The sequence below is a fragment of the Scheffersomyces stipitis genome, chromosome 6 (assembly GCF_000209165.1).
Source record: "Scheffersomyces stipitis CBS 6054 chromosome 6, complete sequence".
Taxonomy (NCBI): domain Eukaryota; kingdom Fungi; phylum Ascomycota; class Pichiomycetes; order Serinales; family Debaryomycetaceae; genus Scheffersomyces; species Scheffersomyces stipitis.
The window spans coordinates 816-24,144 of record NC_009046.1 but is presented as its reverse complement, the minus strand read 5'-3'; the positions used below and the strand labels follow the sequence as shown (position 1 = coordinate 24,144).

The window sequence follows — 23,329 nt, the reverse complement described above, 5'->3', positions numbered from 1 at the left end:
TCATGGCACGTGATCACATACTGTTGGCCAATCTGAAAAATTGCCAGAGTCCAACGCAATTAGAAAGTTAGAAGAAGTCGTTGCTCTTTCTCAACATTTCCTTATGCTTCGTTCGTGTATCTCAAAGAGATTATTCTCTACTACAAGAGCCCGTTTGGACACCTTGGCTTTCGTAGAAGCTGCTGGTGGGAAAATTTCGCCTGCTTCCTTGTCTGCAATCACCGCTGCTCAGCAAATAGGGAAACCAATAACTGCGTTGATTGTTGGTGAACAAGGTGAAGCTGTGTCTAGTGAAGTCGGCAAAATCGCCGGTGTGTCAAAAGCTTTGTTTGCTAAAGGAGAACAATATAATCACTATCTTGCTGAGGAATTGTCCCCGTTAATCAAGGATATCTTGAGCTCGTCTTCTGATTATACACACTTTGTCACCGCAGCTTCTGCTGTAGGTAAATCGGTATTACCAAGATTGGGTGCTCTTGTAGATGCTCAACCAATTTCGGACATTATCAAGGTCGAGTCGGAAAACACCTTTGTCAGGCCGATCTATGCTGGTAATGCTTTAGCTACTGTCAAGTCCAACGACAAGTTGATCTTGGTGTCTGTGAGAGCTTCGGCTTTTGCTCCAGCAGAATTATCTGGTGATGGTTCTGTTTCTGTAGAAGAATTTGCTACTGTGTTTAAATCAGATAACAGGACAGAGTTTGTCTCGGAAGACTTAGTAACTTCTGAAAGACCGGAATTAGGCTCTGCTTCCAAGGTCGTTGCTGGAGGTCGTGGTTTGAAGAACAAGGAAACTTTCGAACAATTAATAGAACCTTTGGCTTCGAAGTTAAGTGCGGCTGTAGGTGCTTCAAGGGCAGCTGTAGACTCAGGATTCTGTGACAATTCGTTGCAAGTTGGCCAAACCGGTAAGATAGTGGCCCCAGAATTGTACATAGCCGTCGGAATCTCTGGTGCCATCCAGCACTTGGCTGGTATGAAAGACTCGAAGACCATTGTAGCTATAAACAAGGATCCAGAGGCTCCTATATTCAACGTTGCCGACATAGGTTTGGTGGCAGACTTGAACGAGGCTCTTCCAGAATTGACGCAAAAGTTGTAGTTGTCTTTTCTAACCTTGTCGATTAAGTTAATACAAATGTCTCGGATATATAAATGTTATTTCATTAGGTGTACATTAGTGTAGAAGATAACTATAGGTCAATATGGTAAATATGCGTACCTTATCTTTGTGCAGTATTTAGACCCTTTTTGCAACTGGGTTAGAAGTCTTACGGTCTCATAGAAAAAACAAATTATACAAAACTCCCTTTCAAGAGGAAATCTTGTTCTTCTAAGAGGAAAGATAGCTGTTACCGAAAGTTAATGTTGCAGAGCTTTGAATTGTAACAATGTCCTTTAATCACAACTTAGAGAAATTTCAAAAATTTATCTAATTCTGCTTGTAAAGTAGAAAACTACAGTACATTTTAACACTCACAAAAGTAAAAATGTAAATTGTTTTCATCCAATACATTTAAGTCCACTCAAAAACTAGATTAGTCTACTGTACCACATCCAAGTTTACTATCTCTCGTATGTCATTCTAATGGAAACAATTTCAAGAAATTCACGTGCCTGGTCGTAAAAAAAGGTCGTGCGAAAAAAAGTGAACCCCCCACTGAATATCTGGGGATCATGAGCTTTTTCACTACTGATGAACACGTAAATACGAGAGGGCAAGCTTTTGTCATTCCCTACTATCCATTTATAGCACATTACCATGAGCCAAAGTTCTCCTTCTAATGCAGAGACTGATGAAGATCTCTCGACTACGTCCTCTCTGTCTTCGTTTGTTCCCATTGAACAGCACCAGATCCAGGATGCCATCCAGGTAATTGACGAAAATAAGGAATTCAACAAAAACATCTTGCCATATGTAGTTAAAACGACTCCAATCTCATCTGTAGGCAACAATTACCATATAATTTCCGTTTTTGGCTCGCAATCCACGGGAAAATCAACATTGTTGAACAGATTGTTCAATACCAACTTCGATGTCATGGACGAGTCCAGACGTCAACAGACCACTAAGGGTATCTGGATGGCTCATTCGCCTCAAGTTTCCACCACGAAACAGATGGATACCCATCAAGAAAACATTTTTGTCATGGATGTAGAAGGAACTGATGGTAGAGAGCGTGGCGAGGATCAAGACTTTGAACGTAAAGCTGCTCTTTTCGCCTTGGCGACTTCTGAAATATTAATCGTGAACATATGGGAAACCCAGATTGGATTGTATCAGGGTGCTAATATGGGTTTGTTGAAGACAGTGTTTGAGGTGAACTTGACGTTATTTGGCAAGTCCAAGTTGGAGAAAAACGACCACAAGGTCTTGTTGCTCATCGTGATAAGAGATCATGTGGGCCTTACTCCTAAGGAAAATTTGTCCAGCACCATTACCCAGGACTTGTTGAAGATTTGGGAGAGTTTGAATAAACCGGCAGAGTTGGCCCATTTGCAATTTGAAGATTTCTTCGACACTGATTTCCACACTTTACGCCATAAGGTCTTGCAGCCCAAGGAGTTCTTAGAAGATGTCAACGAGTTGGGTGATAGGTTGGTGGTCAAGAAGGACTTGTTCAGGCCAAATTACCACCACAACATCCCTATTGATGGCTGGACTATGTATGCTGAAAACTGTTGGCAGCAGATCGACAGCAACAAGGATCTCGACTTGCCTACTCAGCAAATCTTAGTGGCCAAATTTAAGTGCGACGAAATTTCTGCATCAGTGTATGAAGAATTCCACCAAAAGTTTAAGGCCATTCTGTCGGCTAATACTCCTGGTATTTCAACTCTTGACTATCAAGATTTGGGATTATTGCTTGTAGATTTGCGTAGCGATACTCTCGAGAATTACGACTTATCAGCTTCCAGATACACCAAGTCCGTTTACGAGCAGAGGAAGGACTTGTTGAAAGAGAAGTTGAATGAGAAATTCCGTGAATTTTTCGATGCTCATATCAAGCACTTGAGTGAAAAGAGCGTCAAGGAATTCGAGACCAATATAGTAGGCTTAAAGGGCAAGAATTTCGATAAAGAGGCCACGAGATTAACTAGAGAAACTACTGATTACTTTATTAACAGCGCTATTCTTCTCTCATTAGAAAACGAACTCGATTATGACGTCCATGTCTCCAACTTACAAGATCAGTTAACGAAATTGATTCAACAACAACAATTAGTGGAATTGAAGAATATCGTCAACAAATCCATCAAGAAACTTTCCAGCGGCTTGACAAAGGCTGTTCTGTTTGAATTGGCTGACCCAACAGAAACTTCTTGGAATAATATATTATCTAAGTTTAAGGAGTTTGTCCTCGATTTCTTGTCCAAGAATGAACTTGAAGAAGAGGCCGGTACATATGATTTTGGTTTGGGAACCAACAGAGCTCAAAATAAAGAAGCTGTCGAGACTTTCAAGTTCAAGTCATGGAATGCATTCTATGAAATTATCCATAAGATCATCTCCAAGGACAACCTCTTGACATTATTGAAAGATAGATTTGACGACAAGTTCAGGTACGACGAGAATGGATTACCAAGAATGTACCAGAATACCGTCGAGTTAGAGACAAATTTTGGAATTTCCAAACTGTTTGCATTGAGGATCGTTCCATTGTTGACTATTGCTAAATTGAATGACAATTCGGAAATCTTACCTGACTACGATATTTTTGATTCAAAACTTAGAGCAAAGTATCTTGGTCTAGTCGAGAACGAACATGACAGTGAAGATGAAGAAGATGAAGAGGACAGATGTTTTGCAGAAATCATTTCTGAAAGTGAAAAAGCAGAAGTGTTGAACAAATTCAAGAAGGAAACTGACGCTAGGTTCATTGAAACCAAGAGATCGATTGTACAACATGTTACGCAAATTCCCTACTACATCTACTTAGTCATCATGGTGTTAGGTTGGAATGAGTTTATGGCGATCGTCAGAAACCCATTATTTTTCTCATTGGTGTTGGTATTTGGAGCAGGGTTATACATCTTGTACAGCATGAACCTTTTAAAACCAGCCATGGTTGTAGTACAACGTCTCATCGATGAGATCATCGCCATGGCCAAAGAGAAGATGAGAGAATTTCTAATTGATGATCATCCAACTCAAGCTCACAATCTTCAGAAGATTAGCGCTTCTAATAGAGAGAAGGTCGAGGAAGAAAAGGTGGTAGAAACCATTGAAATGCAAGACTTATAGTGTTAGAATGTAGTACATAATATTTAATTTATAATATAGATGACACCCCACCTCATAAATTTATGAACTATGCCCAGTGTATATAGTTACAACAACTTTACTCCGTCACATCTGAAATAGAACCAAGAAAGGAAAGGAGACGAGATGCGAGTATTAATAGAGTGCAGTTAAAAGAAAATGTTTAGGTTGTAGTCATTCCATAGGGTTTAATTAAATGGTACAAGAAATTTGAAGGATCAACCTAAAGCATAGGCGTGGGGAAAATACGGCCATCTTTCCTGATTTAGAAAAAATTACCAAGATTTTCCGAAGCTACAACTCATAAATCTTGGGTAGATTTCAGCGTACTGCAATACCGAAGAATAAATATATAGAGTTCTCGATCGCGTTAGAGAGCCTGGTGCTGTCAACACAGAGGTAAAGCGAACAGTGGCTTAAAGAGAACATCGGAAGCGAACAGTAGGCAGATAGATGAAGTTCTCGGTTTACTTCACGTGACTGTGGGGTAGATTGTCCCCAGGCAATCATGTTGTTAGATTAGTTACAACAAAAAAAATGTAACCTTTGCGAAACATAAGTCAAAAAATGCAACCACAGGTGGAAATTGCACAAAGCCGGCTGTGAATTTGGCTGTAGTTGGAATTTGAATTTCTCGCAAAGTGGAAGGTGGGAGAGGTTTTGGAAGACACAGATACTAGGCTGCAAGGTGGAAGACTGAAGAAAGAAAATCAAGTAAAAACGACAGCATCTTAGAGTGTAGGTATTTTAAAGAGCAAGAACATGCAAATAGTTGCTTAAAATTGTAGAAACCAGATGGAAAACATTTCAAGGTTTAGGTGTAGATTTTACTGTAGCGGATATCTAAGATTGAACATTTTGTGAGCCCAGATTGCTGAAAAAAATGTAACCTTGTCTTTGAGAAACTCCAGCTGGAGAGCCCCAGGGAGACAGTGGAATTGAGGACGAGACTTTGGGGTAGCTACGAGATCTTCAATTGGAAATGGAGGAGATGTAGGCCATTTGCAAGTATCACTGTTTTTGGTTGTGAGTTTCTACAGAATCAAGTTGAATGTGATCTTACGATCCTGACCTAGCAAGAATGCTGGAACCTTTGCAAAAGTTCTGCGATAGACTGAGGTGAAAATCAATCGTGGTTACATTTTTTTTAGACAATGAAGAGCGTACTACGGTAATAGGAAAGAATAGCAGAGAAGAGATACAAAGAGACTAGGATTGAGTAGTGAATCGTATGTGACAAGGACTATTGAAGTTGATTGGTTGGAAAAGTATACGGCAGTAGAGAGCTTATTGAAGTCTTGTAAGTATCGGAAGCATTTCTTCTTCGGTTAAACTATTGCTATCCTATGTATCAATTGTAATGTTCCTTTTTTTCGCATCTATGTAGTACTGTTTTTTTCTGTGATGTTTGGATTCGGTTACATTTTTTTCTGATATTCTCTAGTTGACCTGATCTTTATGGGCAAAAGCATCTGGCGCCTACTTGTGGACGATCTCGTTACTACTACTGACTATATGTTCAACTTGTAATTTATTATTATTTTTCTTCACTTCGCTAACAATTTATTTATTGGTGTTATCGTACTATTTGGTCCTTGTACATATATATATATATAAATCCACATTTCAGTTTTCTGATTGCTATTCACGGAACACCATTGTTTGTGTTCAAGCCGTGTCTACTATTTACTCGTACCATCATCACCCAACACTACCGTACCATGGCTATGATCCACAACTCTTCCAAAGTCGCATCACCAACAGAAGAAAGCATAATACTTCCTATGAAGGGCCTTCATGGAGATGTCACTATAAGTCCAACACCCATTCTCATAAACCAGAGCGAGGAAAGTGACTTCATAGACGAGTTGCTGTCTTCTACTTCTACTTCCAGCGAACCTTCGCCCAACTCATCCATTTCCACTGATAGCTCGTGTCTTTTATCTTCCGTAGTAAACGATTTTGTTTATGATCTCACCAGTCAGAACTTCCTCGAACAGACGGAGTTTCTTGTCGCCGACTTGAATGAGTCGTTATCTAGAAACTCCAAGATAACCATGTTGCCCAACTACAATATTTCTCCAACAGGACAGGAGTCAGGTGAGTTTTTGGTCATTGACTTGGGAGGCTCCACCTTGAGAATCGCTGTTATCAAGATAGACCAAGCGTCGGATTCAGACGACGAAGACAGATCAAAAAGAATACACATCTTGATGGAGAAGAACTGGACTATCGATAACAGCTTCAAGACTCTCGATCTTAACTTCTTCAAGTTCATAGGCTCCAAGATCCACGAGATATTGTGCCATCAGGATTTGATTGATATCCGCAACAATATAAAGACTGGGATCACCTGGTCGTTCCCTTTGAAGACCACATCGTACAATAACGGTAAGATCGTCCATGTCTCTAAGGGCTACACCATTCATCCAGAAATCTACAACCAGGACTTGAAGTCCATTTTAGAATCAGTTTTACTAAACGAGTTTGATTTACACATTGACGTCAAAAGCATTTTGAACGATTCCTTGGCCGTGTACTCGGCAGGTGCCTTCATTGATAAGTATACCAAGTTGGCACTTGTTTTGGGAACGGGATTCAACATGTGCTGCTCATTATCTACATCGGACAAGATGCATTCTGACAAGACGTTGGAAAGCTGCGACAAGATCTTATTCAACACTGAACTCAGTTTGTTTGGTGAACATTTGATTAAGAGCATAGCTACCAAATATGATTCGTTGATTGACGAGAGATTCAAAACCTTTGACTTTCATTTCAAGCCATTCATGTCAACTGATCCTAATACCCATTCCATTTTCCAACCTAACGAGTTGATGACAAGTGGTAGATACTTGCCAGAGTTGACTCGTTTGGTGTTGGTAGATTTAGTTGAAGCTAAAGAAATCTTTGTCAACATAAGCCAAAAGGAGGAACTTTTATCTTCGGCCTATGATGGCTTCAGTGGTGAGTTGATGTGCTTCATCAACGAATCGACAAACGTTGACGCCATTACCGAAAAATTGTGTGCTCAATATGGTTGGTCTGCTTCTGAAGTCACCATCGGAGATGTTTTGACGTTGAAGAAGATTGTTCAAAGTATTGTTGAAAGAGCAGCCTTCATTGTTTCCGTCTCGATTGTGTCCTTCATTAAGTTGCTCCAACAGCACAATGATGATCACTTTGACTCATCCATCATCAACATTGGATATGTTGGCTCAGTGTTGAAGCATTTCAATGTCTACAGAGACTTGGTTAAACAATATGTTAACGATAATGACGATATTAAAAGGTTAGGAGTCCAGGTTGATTTTAAGTTGATTGAGAATAGTTCAATCATTGGTGCTGCTATCGGTGCAGCATACTATTCATAAATAGTTAATTGCTATAGACATATATTTGTAAATACTATTTGGATAAAAAGAATATATTTAGTTCAATCATTGGGCTGCAATTGGTGTTGCACTACTCATAAGTGCTATAGACATCTTTTTTAAAATACTATTAGGATAATAAGAATAATTTTATGAGATTGTCCCAAAAAGAAAACGACTAGACAACATGGATGATGCTAAAAAAGATACCATCCAAAGAACAGACTTGAAAGGTACATTCGTACTATCATGGTATGTACTCAATGGATCATGTCTAGAATTTCCTCTAGAAGCATCGTATTACTTTATTGCTATCGTTCTATCAATTCAAACTATGTACATTACCTTAATTGGCTATGCTAACCCATTGTATCTACAACTTTGACTTCAAACCAGCAGCAGCATTGTCACAAACAACCAAAACACTACTGTGGTCTTGCAAGTAGCTGGATGGGAATCTGGCATCATTCTTTGTACCATTGATGGTCTTGTCCAACGCAAACTTCTTGTTCTCACCCAACACAATGAGAACAATTTCATCAGAGTTATCCAAGATGGTGGATATACCAACAGAGAGAGCCGATTTTGGAACCTTGTTCAAATCGTTGTCAAAAAATCTGGAGTTAGCCTTGATGGTGGACTCTACAAGGAAAACTTCTCTGGTTTTAGAGTCCCTTGTGGAACCAGCTTCGTTGAAAGCTAAATGGCCCTCTGGACCCAAACCACCTAAGAACAAGTGGATTCTGCCGTAGCTCTTAATGGCTTTTTCGTAATCCACACATTCCTTCTTGATGTCCTTGGCCAAACCGTTCAAGATGTGTATATTTTCTCTGGGAATATCAATATGGTTGAAGAGCTTGTTGTACATGAAGTAATGGTAAGACTGGTCGTTCGTAGGAGGCAAACCCAAGTACTCGTCCATGTTAAAAGTGATGACATTTCTGAAGCTGATTCTGCCATCCTTATAGGCCAGTATCAAACGGGCATATATACCTTCAGGAGAGGAACCAGTTGGCAAACCAAGAACAAACGGTTTTGAGGCAGTAGGTTTGAAAGAGTTTATTTTGTTGATTATGTATTCAGCCAAATAGGTGGAGGCATCATCTGGGGAAGAAAAGGTAGCTTGCTTCATTATGGTAGATTCGGTTGGTGCGTTGAGTAGGCAAACTAATGAGAAAAACTAAGTAAGACGAACTTAAAGATATAGAACACGTAAAGCAAATAAATTCACGGTTGTGTGCTCTGTATATATAGCCGCACAGACAATAAAAGTCTGAAGACCCATGGCCACCTATTTTTTAGGACAACCTTTATATTTAAGTATATTAGTGCAACATAAAGAAATCCATAGGTGACACTTGCAAATTACTATTGATAACTATGTGCATAAAAATGTGCGACTTAAGCAATGTGAACTCTGCAAATACAACCAGAAAGTGGGGATGTGGTGCTGCGAGGTGGTGGTGTGACTTTCCTAAGCTATAACTGCGTACAACAACGTCTTGCTAAAGGACGGCGAAGGATCTTAAATCTCTTTCCTTAGTAACTGGTTTCAGGTACTCGAGTGAAAAATTGTGCAACATTGAAGAAGATGTTACATTCTTTTTGAGGTTGCAATTTCGAGCATTTCTTTTTCTCCTGCAGAGTCTATGATTTTATCCGTTGCACCCAATTAATGTCACTCATAACAAGATGCAGCAGGTGGAAAAGTTAAGCTGATGAAAGGACCGCTTTTTGCACATATATATATATACAGATGTGGTTCATATTATATCCGTCGAATGCTTTGTCTTTTACCATAAAGTTCTGTCTTGATCTTCGTACAAGCCCCAACTTCTATTCATTGCATTCACATCTTATCTAATCTCTTCTTACATATCATTTTTCATTAAAACAATATTTTACAATGGCTTCCTTCACCAGATTCACCAACTGCCACTTGATCGACAACGGCCAGCTCTACGAATACACCGACCTTTATGTCAACAACAAAACCAACAAAATTTCACATCCTCCAGCAGACTCCAGCCTTATCACCATAACCGTCGATGTCCACGGCAATATCCTTGCTCCAGGTTTCTTGGATATCCAGAACAACGGAATCTATGGCTTGAACTTTTCCAATCTAAACGCAAACTCAACCCCTCAGGATGTCGCTGCTTTCGACAAGTTCTACAAAGATGCCATGACAAAGTACTTGTCTACTGGTGTCACCGCTACTTGCCCTACTGTGACTTCTAACTTCCCCGAAGTGTACGAGAAGGTATTACCATTTTACAAGAAGTCTAGATTGTCAACCCAAACGGACTCATTGGGTGCTCACATTGAAGGTCCTTTCATCAACTTGAAGAAGAAAGGCTGCCATCCTGTAGAAACCTTTGTCGATGCTAAAGAGGGTGAAGCTAAGTTGTACCATATTTACGGTGAGAGCAACTTGATTGACAACGTATGCATCTTAACAGCTGCTCCTGAGATTCCAGGAGTGTTGGACCTTATTCCTCTTGTTAAACTGAAGAACATTGTCTTCTCACTCGGCCACACCATGGCTGACTACAAAACTGGCATTAGAGCTGTAGAATGCGGTGCCTCCATGATCACTCACTTGTACAACGCCATGCCGCAACCTCACCATAGAGACGCTGGCGTCGTTGGTTTGATCAACTCTCCTGAACTTGGAGAAGAGAATACCCCATACTTCGGCTTGATCGTAGACGGAGTCCACGTTGATCCTTCCATGGTGAACTTGGCTTATAGATCAAATCCCGACAAGTGTGTCTTGGTCACCGATGCCATGCATTTGATTGGTTTGCCGGATGGAACTTACAAATGGGACGACCAATACATTGTAAAGACCGGTGACAGATTGTACTTGAAGGGCACGAAAACCTTGGCTGGGGCTGCTACTACTTTGCCCCAATGTGTTAGAAACTTGATAAAGTGGTCCAACATCACTTTGCCAGAAGCTGTGAAGACTGTGACTAATAATGCTGCTGTTTCTGTTGGTCTTGAGCATCAAAAAGGTTTCTTGAACGTTGGGTGTGATGCCGACTTGGTCGTTTTGGACAGAGATGGTTATATTCAGAAGGTCTACAAGTTGGGTAGGGAAATCCAATCAAGTGATATCAACTTGTCCAACGAAAAGAATCCAAAAGTGATGGCTGTTTTGTAATAAATATGTTTTTTTTCATTGTGTTACTAGAAATATAGCTAACTTTAACTTTAGAGATGCTAAACTCTTGTAAATTTATCCTAAGGTGGAATTGCACAGCTTCGGTTGGCCCTTTGCAGCCAAAATTGCAGGGTCAAATTTTTTCTGTTAGAAAATTAATATAAAGCTACCAGCGTATCATTAAATATGTATATATGTATTATTATTTTATTATATCTAGTCTGTACTGTAATAAATATTGATTTAGGCTTACCAAATCACTGTAAAATGCAAATGATGAAACCTCAGAAGGAAGTTAATTACTTCTGGTTCTCTTCATCTTTCTTGGTATCCATGTTTGGAGAGTATGCGTACTTAGAGAACGTTCTGATTCTTGCACCGTAGATGAAGAACAAGAATGGAATAGCACAACAAGCCAACGATATGAAAGCCATCAAGGTACTGGCCCATTCCAAACCTAATCTGTGGTACATTTGAATTGTGAAAAGTGGAACGCAAGCACCCCAGATGGATCTAACGAAGGTCTTAGCAGCCAAGGCAGAGGCGGCATAATGTTGGTAAGAGTCAACAATGTAGTTGTTGGCAGGGTTGTACAAACAACAGAAACCGAATCCAACCCCCAATCCTGAGAAACATGGACCGGCCCAGGAGATAGTTGGGTAAGAAGACCAGGCAAAGGCAAATAAACCAGCTGGAACGAACCAACAACTAACCATCATTGGAATCAATCTCAATTCGGCAGGTGGTAATTCACCTCTGTCTCTATAGACTTGAGCTCTCTTATTGTAGTCTTTGTTGAAGAATGGGGCAGCCAAAGTGGCAAGACCAACACCTGCACCAATTGGAATAAACATGACACCGGTCAAAGATGCAGAGAAACCCTTTCCTTCTTGGAAAACCATTGGGTATGCAAAGAAGAACATGTACAATAAACCGTAGACAACAGACATGTACAAAGTCATTAAGAAGACAATCAATTCATTTAACAAGACGAATGGTCTCAACAACGAAGATTTGGCTACTTCACTGAAGGATCTGATCTTCAATTCATTAAAAGATCTGTATCTAGAGTCGCCCGTTTCCTTTCTCAACTGCTTAGCTCTCTTCTTCAACAAGGTACCAGCATGGGTTTCTGGAACAATGGAAATGAACAAGACATAGACGAAACCGGCAATAATCAAGAAAGTCCAGTAGATCCATCTCCAGGTAGGAGCGTGATCAGCCAAAAGACCACCGAAGATGGGACCAGTAACGGGACCCAAGAAAGGAGCAGCAGAAAAAATAGCCATAGCAGTACCACGGTCCTTACCCTCCCAGATATCAGCAAGAGAACCTCCTATAAGAGTCATTGGAGCACTGAAAGCAATACCGTCGATCAACCGGCAAACAAGTAAAGTACCGATGTTCTTAGCTGCACCACATGGCACAATGAAAACAACAGCAATAGCCAAAGTTGTTGCATATATAGGCTTTCTTCCGACTTCTTCTGACATTGGTGCGAAAAGTAATGGACCAACACCGAAACCAATGACGAATACCGTTACGGAAGCTAAAATAATGACTTCTTGACTTACTCCAAAGTATTCAGCTGGTCTTTCTAAATCACCCGTGACAATGGCAGAACCAAGAGCCACCACAAAACACATGAAACCCAATACACCAGTGTACACCCACTTGGTGGTTATAGATAAGTTCTTTGGGTTCTTTTCGTCATTTGGAACAAACTCGACAATTCTCAATCCCGATTCTGAATCAAGGGGATATTTCCAGGGATCGGCTTCATTGAAATCACTATTAGGGTCAGCCTGGGTTGTTATTCTCTTTAAGTCGTAAGGCTGTTCCAAAGGACCTAATCTACCGGTACCTTCTTCCAATTCAGAAATAATTCTTTCGACACCCTTGTTGTTGGAGATTAACTTCTTCAACTCTTCTCTATCTTCTTTGTCTTCAGACTCACGACTGTTAATGGAATGTAAGATTCTGCTGATAGACCTGTGTGGTGTCAAGTTCTGGTGTTCTTGTTCTGTGTTCAAGGCATCACCGTAAGATTGCACCTTTTCGGAGTCGAGAGAGGCATTGTCAATGGTGTTCGAGTCGTCATCTTCCGATGCGCTAATTGTATGATTTGGATCCATGATAATCTTATATATGATGGAATGAAATTAATGAAAAATTAATGAAAACTAAGTGTATCTAACATTTCAAAAGAGGCGTCCATACTGATCCATTTATATACTCCTAGCGGATAATCAACATCGGCTTCTTGTGGCTTGAGATGGTGCATAATACATGTGATCCTCCTGCTTTTTAGGGTAAAGAAATGTTATTCGGCATTGTTATGTACGCATAATATTTTTTCAGGCTGTTAATGCGTCAAATTAGAGCCAATTTTTCGGTGACTTCAGCCGATTTCCTATATATGGCTCACTCATCGGCTCTATTTATCGGTACTGTTAGTCCAAGAAGACGAGCTTCATCCAGGGAGTACAAGGGAATATGGTTACAAACGGTGAGCAAACCAAATTTGAAGAAAATGATCTTAATCCCAAGAGCTGTAATAAAAGAGAGATGTCTATACTTAAGTCGTATATATTGAACTTCGTATCCTCTTCTTAAATTGATGCGCTAGCCCCATTCATTTCTCAAATTTTTTGTGGAGTGATTTTTATTTTGTGGCTAATGTTGAGATGAGATAAGGCCCTTCTCGTCCCATCGACGGCACCTAGGCACCACATTGCAATAATATCTGCGAAAACCGGTGATCTCCTCTGCAAGTGCAGCAAGTGACTGCTGCTGGATTGACTCGTATTACAATGTATGGATACTGACGTCTTGCTCTGGAAGTGATCAAAATGGCCGCGATGGAGAAACCGCTGCCTGCAGTCTGTGTTGCCAATATGTCAGCCGCGCTGTCGGTATAATGTGAGGGATTTTTTGTATTGTCCTTCCTAATGGTGGAAAAAATAAGCCAAGGGCCGACATCCTGCACAATAACCCAAATTATTACCGATGGGTGCAATTGTCTCTACTGTCGGCTTGTCTTTTAAACTTTGTTTACTAATTGCGATGATATTTGCAATGATATCTGCTTTCACATTATCATTGTGGCTCGGTCGCATATTCACAGCCCTGTGTTTATTGGAAGAGTACACTAAAGCACACAAAAGTTACCAAATATGGCTGCAGCATACAATGTAGTATAATTTGCGGAACAATTGCGAGAGGTTATAATCAGAGATATGGCATTATTATGAATATACTATTGCCCCTGTGAGAAATCAGAGTGTAAAGGTGCTACTCTAGGTAATTGCCCAAGACAATCATGCTATCAGAAGAGCTAAGAGCGGAGCAAATCATTACCATTATTATACACCCGCTTACTTAAAAACTGTCGTAGACTTTTGTTGTATTATTTCCTGGGTTAATCTTCAGAATTAAGCCTTAATATGCCCTCGTCTATACACCCAACCGTATTTACATTATTTAAGGAATCGAATGTGAACTGGTGATAGGTGGTGTCGGGCCCACTATCGAGTACTATCCGGACTGTTCCACGTTTATTTAACTGGTCACCTCCCAACACTTAATGGATATCTATGACAAGGAATTAGTAGTTTTGTAAGGTAGTCATTAAGTGAACTGCTATCAAGATCATTTGTAAGTATGTATCAAACAAATCTTCTCGCTTCGCTTCTTGAAGCTTCTCTTGGACTTTTCACAAGTTCGACTTCAGGTGTCATACGCGTAAACGGCAACCACAATGGAATTTGGACTATTGTAAATAGACTTGAACCTCTTACAGCGAGGACACATGCAAATAGGTTGGTCATCTTTGTCTCTCAGTGTATCGGTGCATTCTAGGATAAGCATTGGGCCAGAATGTTATTCCACCCCCAACTTCCGCTGCTGAAGCAACTACTACAGCGGCTCTAGCAGCTTTATAACGATTACGAGTCAATTTGGGGCCGATATTTTAAACTTTATCTGGTGCAGTGTCAGTGTTCCAGCATCACAATAAGGTTGTGAGTTCTGATGTACCTGGTCATCTGCTATAGTGAATGTATTCAAAACCATTACTAGAATGATAATCCTTCCTAACTTCATATCTAACCGATGAATATTTGAAATTTCTATATAAATGGGTTGAAAAGTTACGTGTGAGTGCATTTGAGAATAAGAAAGATCTTCGAAACAGGCCAATACAACATTTAAATTGAATGAGCCTTAGTATATTGTGAACGTTGATCGTATGTCCATAATTATAAGGTTAGAGCATTAAAATTTGTAAGATTGAAAGTTCAAAGATTTGGTTGAATGAGGACAATCGAATGGTATTACTTTTAGAAATAGAATTGTTGCTGCAATTAGTGATTTTTAAGTATATTTCGCATTCTTCTTAAAAAGACTAGCAGTACCTATTATTCAGTAATTGCGAAGAGTTATAAATACAAGGCAAAAGTTATGATAGCATAATGTAGTACAAAGTAAATAAAAGGTAGCAATTGAGCTATTACAGATTTGAAAGATTGGTAGTGGAGTTATGTGATTCTGGAGAAGTTAGAATTGGAAAATTGTGAGCTTTTAGATATTCGAATGAGAGCAGTTTCAAATTGTAGAGAAAAGAGAAGTACATGCACATAGTATTAATATCATAGGCATATGTTTCTTGTGGATGTGTTATTGGAGGTGCCAGTAGTATTGATGTGTTGTATTTTTGGAGGGAGAATACAACAAACGATGGACAACCTATATTTAGGGGCCGGCTTTCCTTTTATATAGGGAAATGGATTTGGACCTTATATTAATCACCAAAGAGTTATTTAATTCTGTTTGAACCTGAATGAATTTCATATCTTCTTGCTCTCAAAAGTTATGACCAGCGAATACCATCAATTCTCTTGGGCACTTATATACGTGCAATCCGAAGCTGATAATCAGAGATCCTGTATATTATGTTACATCAACGAAACAAGAGCACGATTAAGGAGTAATCAGGTGACCAAGTAAACGTGATTGTAACGGACTTTAGACAAGATCTGCATACGTTTGAGGACTGCATAAGCAACAGATGGTGCACACAGGCAATTATAAACAGTTATCGAGGTTCCATCATTATATAAAGGCACCACATTGCGACTCGATCCTAATGAAAAGATAAGATTGCATGGGTGCTATCCTCTGATTTCGTTGTTCGCAGTAGCACTGTCTACCTGCCTGTTGTTGTGTGCTCTACTGCCATAAAATAATGTCTGCTACTCCATTCAAAATACGGCATACCCGTATCTTGAAAGCGTGTGACAACTGCCGACAGAGAAAGATAAAATGCTCTGGCGAGTCCGTATGTTCTTATTGCAAGAAATATGGCGATCCGTGCATTTATAGAGAGAAAACTAGACAATCCAAAAAAGTGGTAGATAGAGGGAATATTGACGTCGATGCCACATCAACAGATTTGCATCAAAAGCCCGTCTCTCCAGGAAAGTGTGGACAGGAGGTTTTGGATATGCCTACGTTCTTATCAGTTAGAAAATCCAGCGTCAATTCTTCCACAATGGAGTACTTTGGGCCCGCAAGTAACTTCTCTTTCGTCAACCAGTTGAACGATTACTTGAGGTTGTTGGGTAAGAACACCACTCCTATTGACGAGGATCAAGGGTTGCGTAGATTCGGAATGAATTTGATGGTATTATCCAATCCTGCCGAGGATTTTGACTGTACTTTAAGTACGATATCAGTAGAAACGGTTAATCAGTTGATCACAGCATTCTTGGAAACATGGCATATTCCTTGCCCAATATTTACCGGCGAAGACTTGTTTGATCTCTCTGTCACAACATGGAAACAGGGCTCTGCTCCCAAGCACAGAAAAGCTTTATTATACTTAGTGCTTTCTATCGGAGCAGCAGCATCTTACTTTGAGTCCACCCATTGCAGTGCTTCATCAACTTTGCCTCTTGCGAGAGGTTTCTTTGAGCTCTCGATTCGGACTGTTCCTGAAATATTCACGGAGGTTTCTTTTGATGCAGTTAGAATAATATTCCTTATGAGCTTAAGTGCGTGTAATTTAGGTGATACTGCCCAGTCCTATCTATACTCAGGCTATTCTGTCAGAATAGCAATAGCTCTTGGTTTACATAAATTGACGAAATTCGAATCTCAGCACCAATGTCGAGTGTGGACTTGCGCTTGGCAATGGGAAAATTATTGGAGTTTCTGCGTGGGACGTCCAAGTTGCTCAAGAGAGGATATGCTGATTCCTATGGTACCAGAGGATGCTTTTACAGCACTGGGATATGGAAACAAGGACAGATTTGCAATACATCATCAGCATATGGAGCTCAGAGTCTATTTTGGAGCCAACTGCTCGAGGATTCATTCGCAGCTATATGACTCCGAAAGTGATTTGCTTGCAGTATTAAAATCAGTGGAGAAGCTCTCCACTGACATTGACAACAAGTATTTGGGTTGCTCAGATCCTTTATTGAAGGAATCCCAGGTCAGCGATTTGCTTTTGCAAAATACCGACGCTAATGCTTGTAGAGAATGGTTTTGGATTCGAATCTACTATTTGTATTTGAAAATGGTCATATACCGACCCTTTATGATCTTTTATGCTTACTTGAATAACTCTAAAACAGAGGCTTCAGAGAAAATTACTTTATTACTAAAATCAAAGTCTAATCTTTGTGTACAAGTTGCTATTGACATCTCAAGGTTCATTATAGACTTGAATAGAAAGATTAAAATGCGACAACCCATTTTCTTTATCTGCACATATTTGGAAAGTGCGTCTACAATTCTACTCTTCTTTATTATCAGTAATCGTGATAACATTCCGGACACTTTGGCAGAGAGCATTTGGGAAGTTCTTCAAGATACATGCGCATTTTTAAGTGGGTCGTCGGGACCCTATGTTGGTAGTATAAAGATAATTGCAAATGATGCGTTGAAATCCCTCCATGATATTTTACTCTCAAATAACTCAGAGATTGCCGAGCGGACTTATTTTGGAAAGGTTCTTCAAGGAGTGGTAAAATGTGATGTATTGGGAAGTACCAATGATGTGGTAAATGAAGGAGTTTTGAAGGAAAGAAACCTAGAGCCAAATCATTCACCTGATTCAAATGTACTCACAGAGCCTTCTTCAGATGCTACAAGTCGATTTAATGCTGAAAAAGACGCACAGTTAGGCGACATGTCCACATATGGATTGGAAGACTTCTGGCAGCAAACTTTAGATTGGATTAGCATTACATAGACTACTTGGACTTGAATATATATGTTGAATTATAGTTTAGTAAGAACCCTTTCGAAGGCTCCTCCTTAAATGAGATGATCTACATAAGAAGAAAACTGAATTGTTCAATTGTGTATCTCATCGATAATTGATGCTACTACGAGTGCCTTCTCTTCTTCTAACTTCTTAGTGACCACTTGAAGACATACGGGCATCTTGTCAAATAAATCTGGATCGTATGACTGATACATGTGATTGTCAGCGGGATTAATTGGCACATAAGAAGTATCAATCTCGTCAATAAGTCGATCCACATTTGTTATCGGGACCACTACAGAGCAGCAATCGCATAAGTTGAAAGGAGCTGTGTAGTTAATAGTAGGTTGTCCATAAGGTAAACTGGCCGTCGATGGCCAAACCGGAGCCAAGATAGCATCCAAAGAATTATCTTTCCAATATTCATAAAACTGCTTCTTCAATCCATACACCTCGTCAGCAAGGTTCCACCATTCGTTAACCGTAATTGGTTCATTGATATCATCACATTGGATCATTTCTTTCACTGTTGGTACTATTGGCTCTCCACTGATGGCACATATACTTTCAACATCATATGCTGCATCTGCTCCAAATACTCTACTAATAGTAGAAAGTATTTGTGACTGCAATGGGAAAGTTAATTCAACAATCTTGTGACCCTTTTCTTTCAAGTGTGCTTCAACCTGTCTAAGAGCTCTCTGAATAGGTGGATGAGGCATGACGGCTCCATCAAATCTCCAGATACCAATGGTTAAAGGTGTGTCTTTGAGGTGAGACATATCTCTCCAAGGTATAGGCATCACTTTTGGGTCATTGTTCCATGTTTCACTTGCAACAATTAATTCTGTGATGATTTGTATATCTTTGAGAGAAGTAGACATTGGACCAATGACCGACGGAACGACTTCTTGTCCTGAATAAGAATTAGTGACACCCAGATATGAAAACCTCCCAACAGAAGGCTTTAAAGAGTATAGGCCCTGAAAGGCAGAAGGAATTCTGATGCTTCCCCCAATATCTGTACCGAAGCCCATACATGACCCACCAGCTCCAATCAATGAGCCTTCACCCCCGGAACTCCCTCCAGGTGATAGGTTAATATTCACCCCATTGAATGTGTATCCATGTAGGTTTGAGTAAGTCTCTGGTAGCATCATAGCCATAGGGACTGCAGTTTTCACGTAGAACACAGCTCCCATATCTTCAAGGACTTTGGCCATAAGTGCAATTTGTCCTGCTGGCTGGCCTAGGAGTCCAACATAACCAATAGACGAATCTTTGCCTGGTAAGTCTACCTGGTCTTTCAAGGAGATAGGAATCCCATGCAAGGGACCCTTGACATCACCTGTTACTGCAAAGTAATCGTCCAACTTCTGTGCCTTTTCCAAAGCTTCGACATAGAAGATCTCAATGCAACAATTGAGTAGCTGGTGTGCCAAAGCTGATCGATGACAGAACGCTTCGGTTACAGAGTACGCAGAAAGAGTGCCCTTTTTTATTAGAACTCTTAGTTCATGAAGATGTTTATTGGTAATGATAACCTCGTCCTTAGGTAAAATCGAATCCAAGAATAAATGAGGGTTTACATATCCAGCATTTTTCATCTGAGTCTTGATGTCAGCAATTCTCCATTTTTCAGGAATGGACAGGATTAAGGATTGTTTCTTTAACTCTGCGGCTAACTTCCAGTCATTTACTTCTTGTGCAATCATTATTCTTCTGAAATGGGTAAAAATGAGTACAGGAAAAGATTGCCATAATAATCTTTCTTTTTAGATAATCGTATTCTTTTTATAGTACTAGCAGAACCATTTAATATTACTAGCTACTGGCTACCGTCCATATATTCCTATCAAATTTCGCATCATGTTATATGCAACTCTCAACTGATAACGGATGGAGGAATTCGGATGTCGGATATCGGATATCGGCTAACTGATAGCGCGCATTTACTTCCAAAATCACTTCCGTTTATCGGGATGTCTTTGTTCCAGATTGCTTATCAAAAGATTGAAAGCAGTTATCGGGATCATGGCCCTTCATTGTTTTGTACCTAAAGTGGTAAATTTTAGCTTGTTGCAATATTCAAACTTGATAGGGATCAAGATGTATATAAAACCGTCTTAGCCAACAAATATTGGTCAAGAACAAGTACGGTAGTTACTTCAAGCTTATTGCAGTAAAATATGGCTGAATCTTTGCTCAACGAAGGCTATGGCTACGGCTTCGTTCTTGGCCTTGGTGCCGCATTCGCACTTATAATGTCAATCATCACTAAGGTGTTATCCAAATATGGGGGCCAGGTTCAAAATTCCGAAAGATTCTCAACTGCATCCAGAAATGTCAACTCAGGTTTAATCGCCTCAAGCACAGTTTCTGCTTGGACTTGGCCAGCTACTCTACTCTCAGCTGGAACATGGAGTTATTCTCATGGTATCATGGGTGGATTCATGTATGGTATTGGGGGAACTATTCAAATTACTTTGTTTGTCTTCTTAGCAATTCAAATTAAACTCAGAGCCCCGTCAGCACACACTGTATCAGAATGTTTTTCGATAAGATATGGTAAGGCAGGTCACTGTGTATTTCTTTGCTACTGCATTGCTACCAACATTTTGGTGTCCTCTCTTCTTCTACTTGGAGGTTCGCAAGCTTTTTCCGCTACCACAGGCATGCATGCAGTTGCTGCAAGTTTCCTTTTGCCTCTAGGAGTAATGGTGTATACTGCTCTTGGTGGATTGAAGGCTACATTTATGTCCGATTGGATCCACACTGTCGTTATATATGTAATTTTAATGGTTTCTTGTTTTACTATTTATTGCAGCTCAAGTCTAATTGGCTCTCCATCAAGAATGTATGATCTCTTAAGAGAGGTTCAGGAACAGTTTCCCTCAGAAACTGGTACAAGTTATCTATCATTCAGAGACAAGGAAATGATGCTTTTGACTTGGACAGTTATGCTTGGAGGACTTAGCTCAGTTTTTGGTGACCCTGGGTATTCTCAGCGAGCAATCGCGTCTGACGCCAAAAGTGTGTTCCAAGGATATATAATGGGTGGTATCTGTTGGTGGATCATTCCTGCAGCTCTTGGATCATCGGCAGGTCTTGCATGCAGAGCATTATTAACCAACCCTGCTTCGGTTACATATCCGAGGGCACTTTCCACTTCCGAAGTAGACTCGGCTTTGCCAGTTATCTACGGTTTGACTGCAATTTTTGGTCGGAGTGGTGCAGCCGCAGGTTTAGTTATGGTATTTATGTCAGTTACTTCAGCAACTTCAGCAGAATTAATTGCATTTTCATCTGTCACTACCTATGACGTTTACAGAACTTACATCAATCCTTCTGCAACAGGAGTGCAGTTAGTTAGGGTTGGTCACATCGCTGTAATTGGATTCAGTTTATTCATGGCTGTTTTGTCTACTATTTTCAACTATGTCGGAGTTACTTCGGGTTGGCTATTGAGTTTCGTTGGTATTGTTCTTTCTCCAGAAGTCAGTGCTGTATTGTTGACCTTATTCTGGAATAAAATGACAAAGACGGCATTGATAATAGGGGCTCCTTTGGGCACTATTTCAGGTATCGCATGTTGGATTGGAGCTACATATTCATTTGCTAATGGAGTCGTTGATAAAAACAGTGTAATGATGAGCGAGGCAACCTTCGTGGGAAACATTGTGGCTTTAGCCTCAACTCCAATTTATATTTTTCTCATTAGTTTCCTTTATCCGGAAAAATCGTTTGATCTAGCATCATATAATCGGATTGAGCTAGGTGATGATCTTGATGAAGAGGAAAAAATGGCACTTATTGTGGATACGAGCGACAAGAGAACACTTAGGATACAATCGTGGTGGTGTTTGGGTATCAACGTCTTCATATTATTTGGTTGTTACATAATAATTCCTTGTGCATTGTATGGAAGTGGCCATGATCTAAGTAAAAAATCATTCACAGCACTAATTGTTGTACTACTCATATGGTTGGTGTTAGCAGCATCATATATTATTATTTTCCCACTATGGCAAGGTAGAGAAGCAATCAGGTTGATTATAAAGAGCATGCTTGAGCAGGATGAATATCAAACTGAAAGTTTGGATGGCTTAGATGGTACGGGTGTTGTAGAGATTGTTTCCATCAAATATGAAGCAAAGAAATGATGATATCCCTTTGTAAATGTTTTGAAAAATATATAATTGAACCTTTTCTTTAACTAAAATTCAAAGGTGATGAATTCTTACTTGATTGAATGAAGGTAATCGAATGGTATTACTTTTAGGACAGGTGCTATTTTTTGCAGCAATTAGTATTTTTATAGTATATTTCGCATTCTTTCTAGAGAGACAAGCAGTACTTACTGTACAGTAATTGAGAAGAGTTATAAAAGCAAAGTAAGCGTGTAAAATATTAATAACAAGGATTGAATATGTTAACAGTTAAAAATACCATGGTTTAGGATTGTTTGGATGTGTTATCGTTGTACTATATTGTAGTGATTTGAGGAATTGGAGGGAGAGTTATGTATATAGAATCACATGACTAAATCTCATGGGAAATGGAATTATATACCGTCCATATAGAGGTGAATGTAATATAGTGCGTGTATTACTAAAATGAGAACTGAGAGGTATATAAGAGAGGCGAGATCCTCAAAATTTGAAAATTAATATCAAGTTTATAATTAAACAATTTATTATTCATTTGAAGGAGGATATTCTTGATTTTTGGGGAATAACATAATGTTCAATAGTAGGATTCTATTATCAACTTAAGACCAGGTGGGCAGCTTGTCTAAGCAGTTGTCTAAACAGTTGTACCAAAGCAGCAAAGAATTGCAGTAGGTGAAAGCCTGACCAGAACGTAGGGACAGGCCAAGAGAATAATATAGAGGTGAAACAATTTATCCGCATTTGATGTGCGTGTATTACCAAAATGAGAACTGAGAGGTATAAAAGAGAGGCGAGATCCCCAAAGTTTGAAAATAATTATGAAGATCAGATCATCAATTGATTCATTTGAAGTAGGATATCCTGGATTTTTATGGAGTTACAAAATGTTCAACAGTAGGATTCTATTATCAACTTAAGGTGGGGATCTTGTCTAAACAAATGTACCAAATTAGCAAATCGGTGGTCAGAACAGTAGCGACAGGTCAAGAGAATATTGTCTGAACAATTGATACCCCTCAAAAACTCGTCACTCCTACGAAAAGTTGGACAAGTTTGATCCAGTCGAACAGACTGCTC

General features: G+C 39.7%; 9 protein-coding genes across 9 annotated transcripts; 6 read left to right on the top strand and 3 right to left on the bottom strand. All coding sequences in view use genetic code 12, as the record gives it.

The window, feature by feature from the left end:
* Positions 1-103: 103 nt before the first annotated feature.
* On the top strand, positions 104-1,102 carry ETF1 (Electron transfer flavoprotein alpha-subunit; the record flags this gene model as incomplete). The annotated part of the gene is made up of 1 exon (XM_001385654.1): positions 104-1,102. One exon carries the CDS (start codon positions 104-106, stop codon positions 1,100-1,102), a length of 999 nt encoding a protein of 332 aa, XP_001385691.1.
* Positions 1,103-1,719: 617 nt separating this feature from the next.
* PICST_84922 (putative stress-related vesicular transport protein) lies at positions 1,720-4,305 on the top strand. The gene has a single exon (XM_001385653.1). It carries the CDS (start codon positions 1,763-1,765, stop codon positions 4,244-4,246), a length of 2,484 nt encoding a protein of 827 aa, XP_001385690.2. The 5' UTR covers positions 1,720-1,762; the 3' UTR covers positions 4,247-4,305.
* Positions 4,306-5,985: 1,680 nt separating this feature from the next.
* On the top strand, positions 5,986-7,638 carry NAG5 (hexokinase I; the record flags this gene model as incomplete). The annotated part of the gene is made up of 1 exon (XM_001385652.1): positions 5,986-7,638. One exon carries the CDS (start codon positions 5,986-5,988, stop codon positions 7,636-7,638), a length of 1,653 nt encoding a protein of 550 aa, XP_001385689.2.
* A 373-nt stretch (positions 7,639-8,011) lies between these two features.
* On the bottom strand, positions 8,012-8,770 carry NAG1 (Glucosamine-6-phosphate isomerase (Glucosamine-6-phosphate deaminase) (GNPDA) (GlcN6P deaminase); the record flags this gene model as incomplete). Its single annotated transcript, XM_001385301.1, has 1 exon — positions 8,012-8,770. One exon carries the CDS (start codon positions 8,768-8,770, stop codon positions 8,012-8,014), a length of 759 nt encoding a protein of 252 aa, XP_001385338.2.
* Positions 8,771-9,544: 774 nt separating this feature from the next.
* On the top strand, positions 9,545-10,807 carry NAG2 (N-acetyl-glucosamine-6-phosphate deacetylase; the record flags this gene model as incomplete). The annotated part of the gene is made up of 1 exon (XM_001385651.1): positions 9,545-10,807. One exon carries the CDS (start codon positions 9,545-9,547, stop codon positions 10,805-10,807), a length of 1,263 nt encoding a protein of 420 aa, XP_001385688.2.
* Positions 10,808-10,989: 182 nt separating this feature from the next.
* Positions 10,990-12,942, bottom strand: NAG4 (Synaptic vesicle transporter SVOP; the record flags this gene model as incomplete). The annotated part of the gene is made up of 2 exons (XM_001385300.1): positions 10,990-12,739; positions 12,761-12,942. The coding sequence occupies 2 exons, from the start codon at positions 12,940-12,942 to the stop codon at positions 11,107-11,109; spliced, it is 1,815 nt and encodes a 604-aa protein (XP_001385337.1). The 3' UTR covers positions 10,990-11,106.
* A 3,110-nt stretch (positions 12,943-16,052) lies between these two features.
* PICST_36494 (zinc finger protein) lies at positions 16,053-18,065 on the top strand (the record flags this gene model as incomplete). Its single annotated transcript, XM_001385650.1, has 3 exons — positions 16,053-16,238; positions 16,290-17,837; positions 17,910-18,065. The coding sequence occupies 3 exons, from the start codon at positions 16,053-16,055 to the stop codon at positions 18,063-18,065; spliced, it is 1,890 nt and encodes a 629-aa protein (XP_001385687.2).
* Positions 18,066-18,169: 104 nt separating this feature from the next.
* AMD2 (Acetamidase) lies at positions 18,170-19,795 on the bottom strand (the record flags this gene model as incomplete). Its single annotated transcript, XM_001385299.1, has 1 exon — positions 18,170-19,795. The coding sequence occupies one exon, from the start codon at positions 19,793-19,795 to the stop codon at positions 18,170-18,172; it is 1,626 nt and encodes a 541-aa protein (XP_001385336.2).
* Positions 19,796-20,269: 474 nt separating this feature from the next.
* On the top strand, positions 20,270-22,947 carry DUR3.2 (Urea active transport protein; the record flags this gene model as incomplete). Its single annotated transcript, XM_001385649.1, has 2 exons — positions 20,270-22,193; positions 22,895-22,947. The coding sequence occupies 2 exons, from the start codon at positions 20,270-20,272 to the stop codon at positions 22,945-22,947; spliced, it is 1,977 nt and encodes a 658-aa protein (XP_001385686.2).
* Positions 22,948-23,329: the final 382 nt, after the last annotated feature.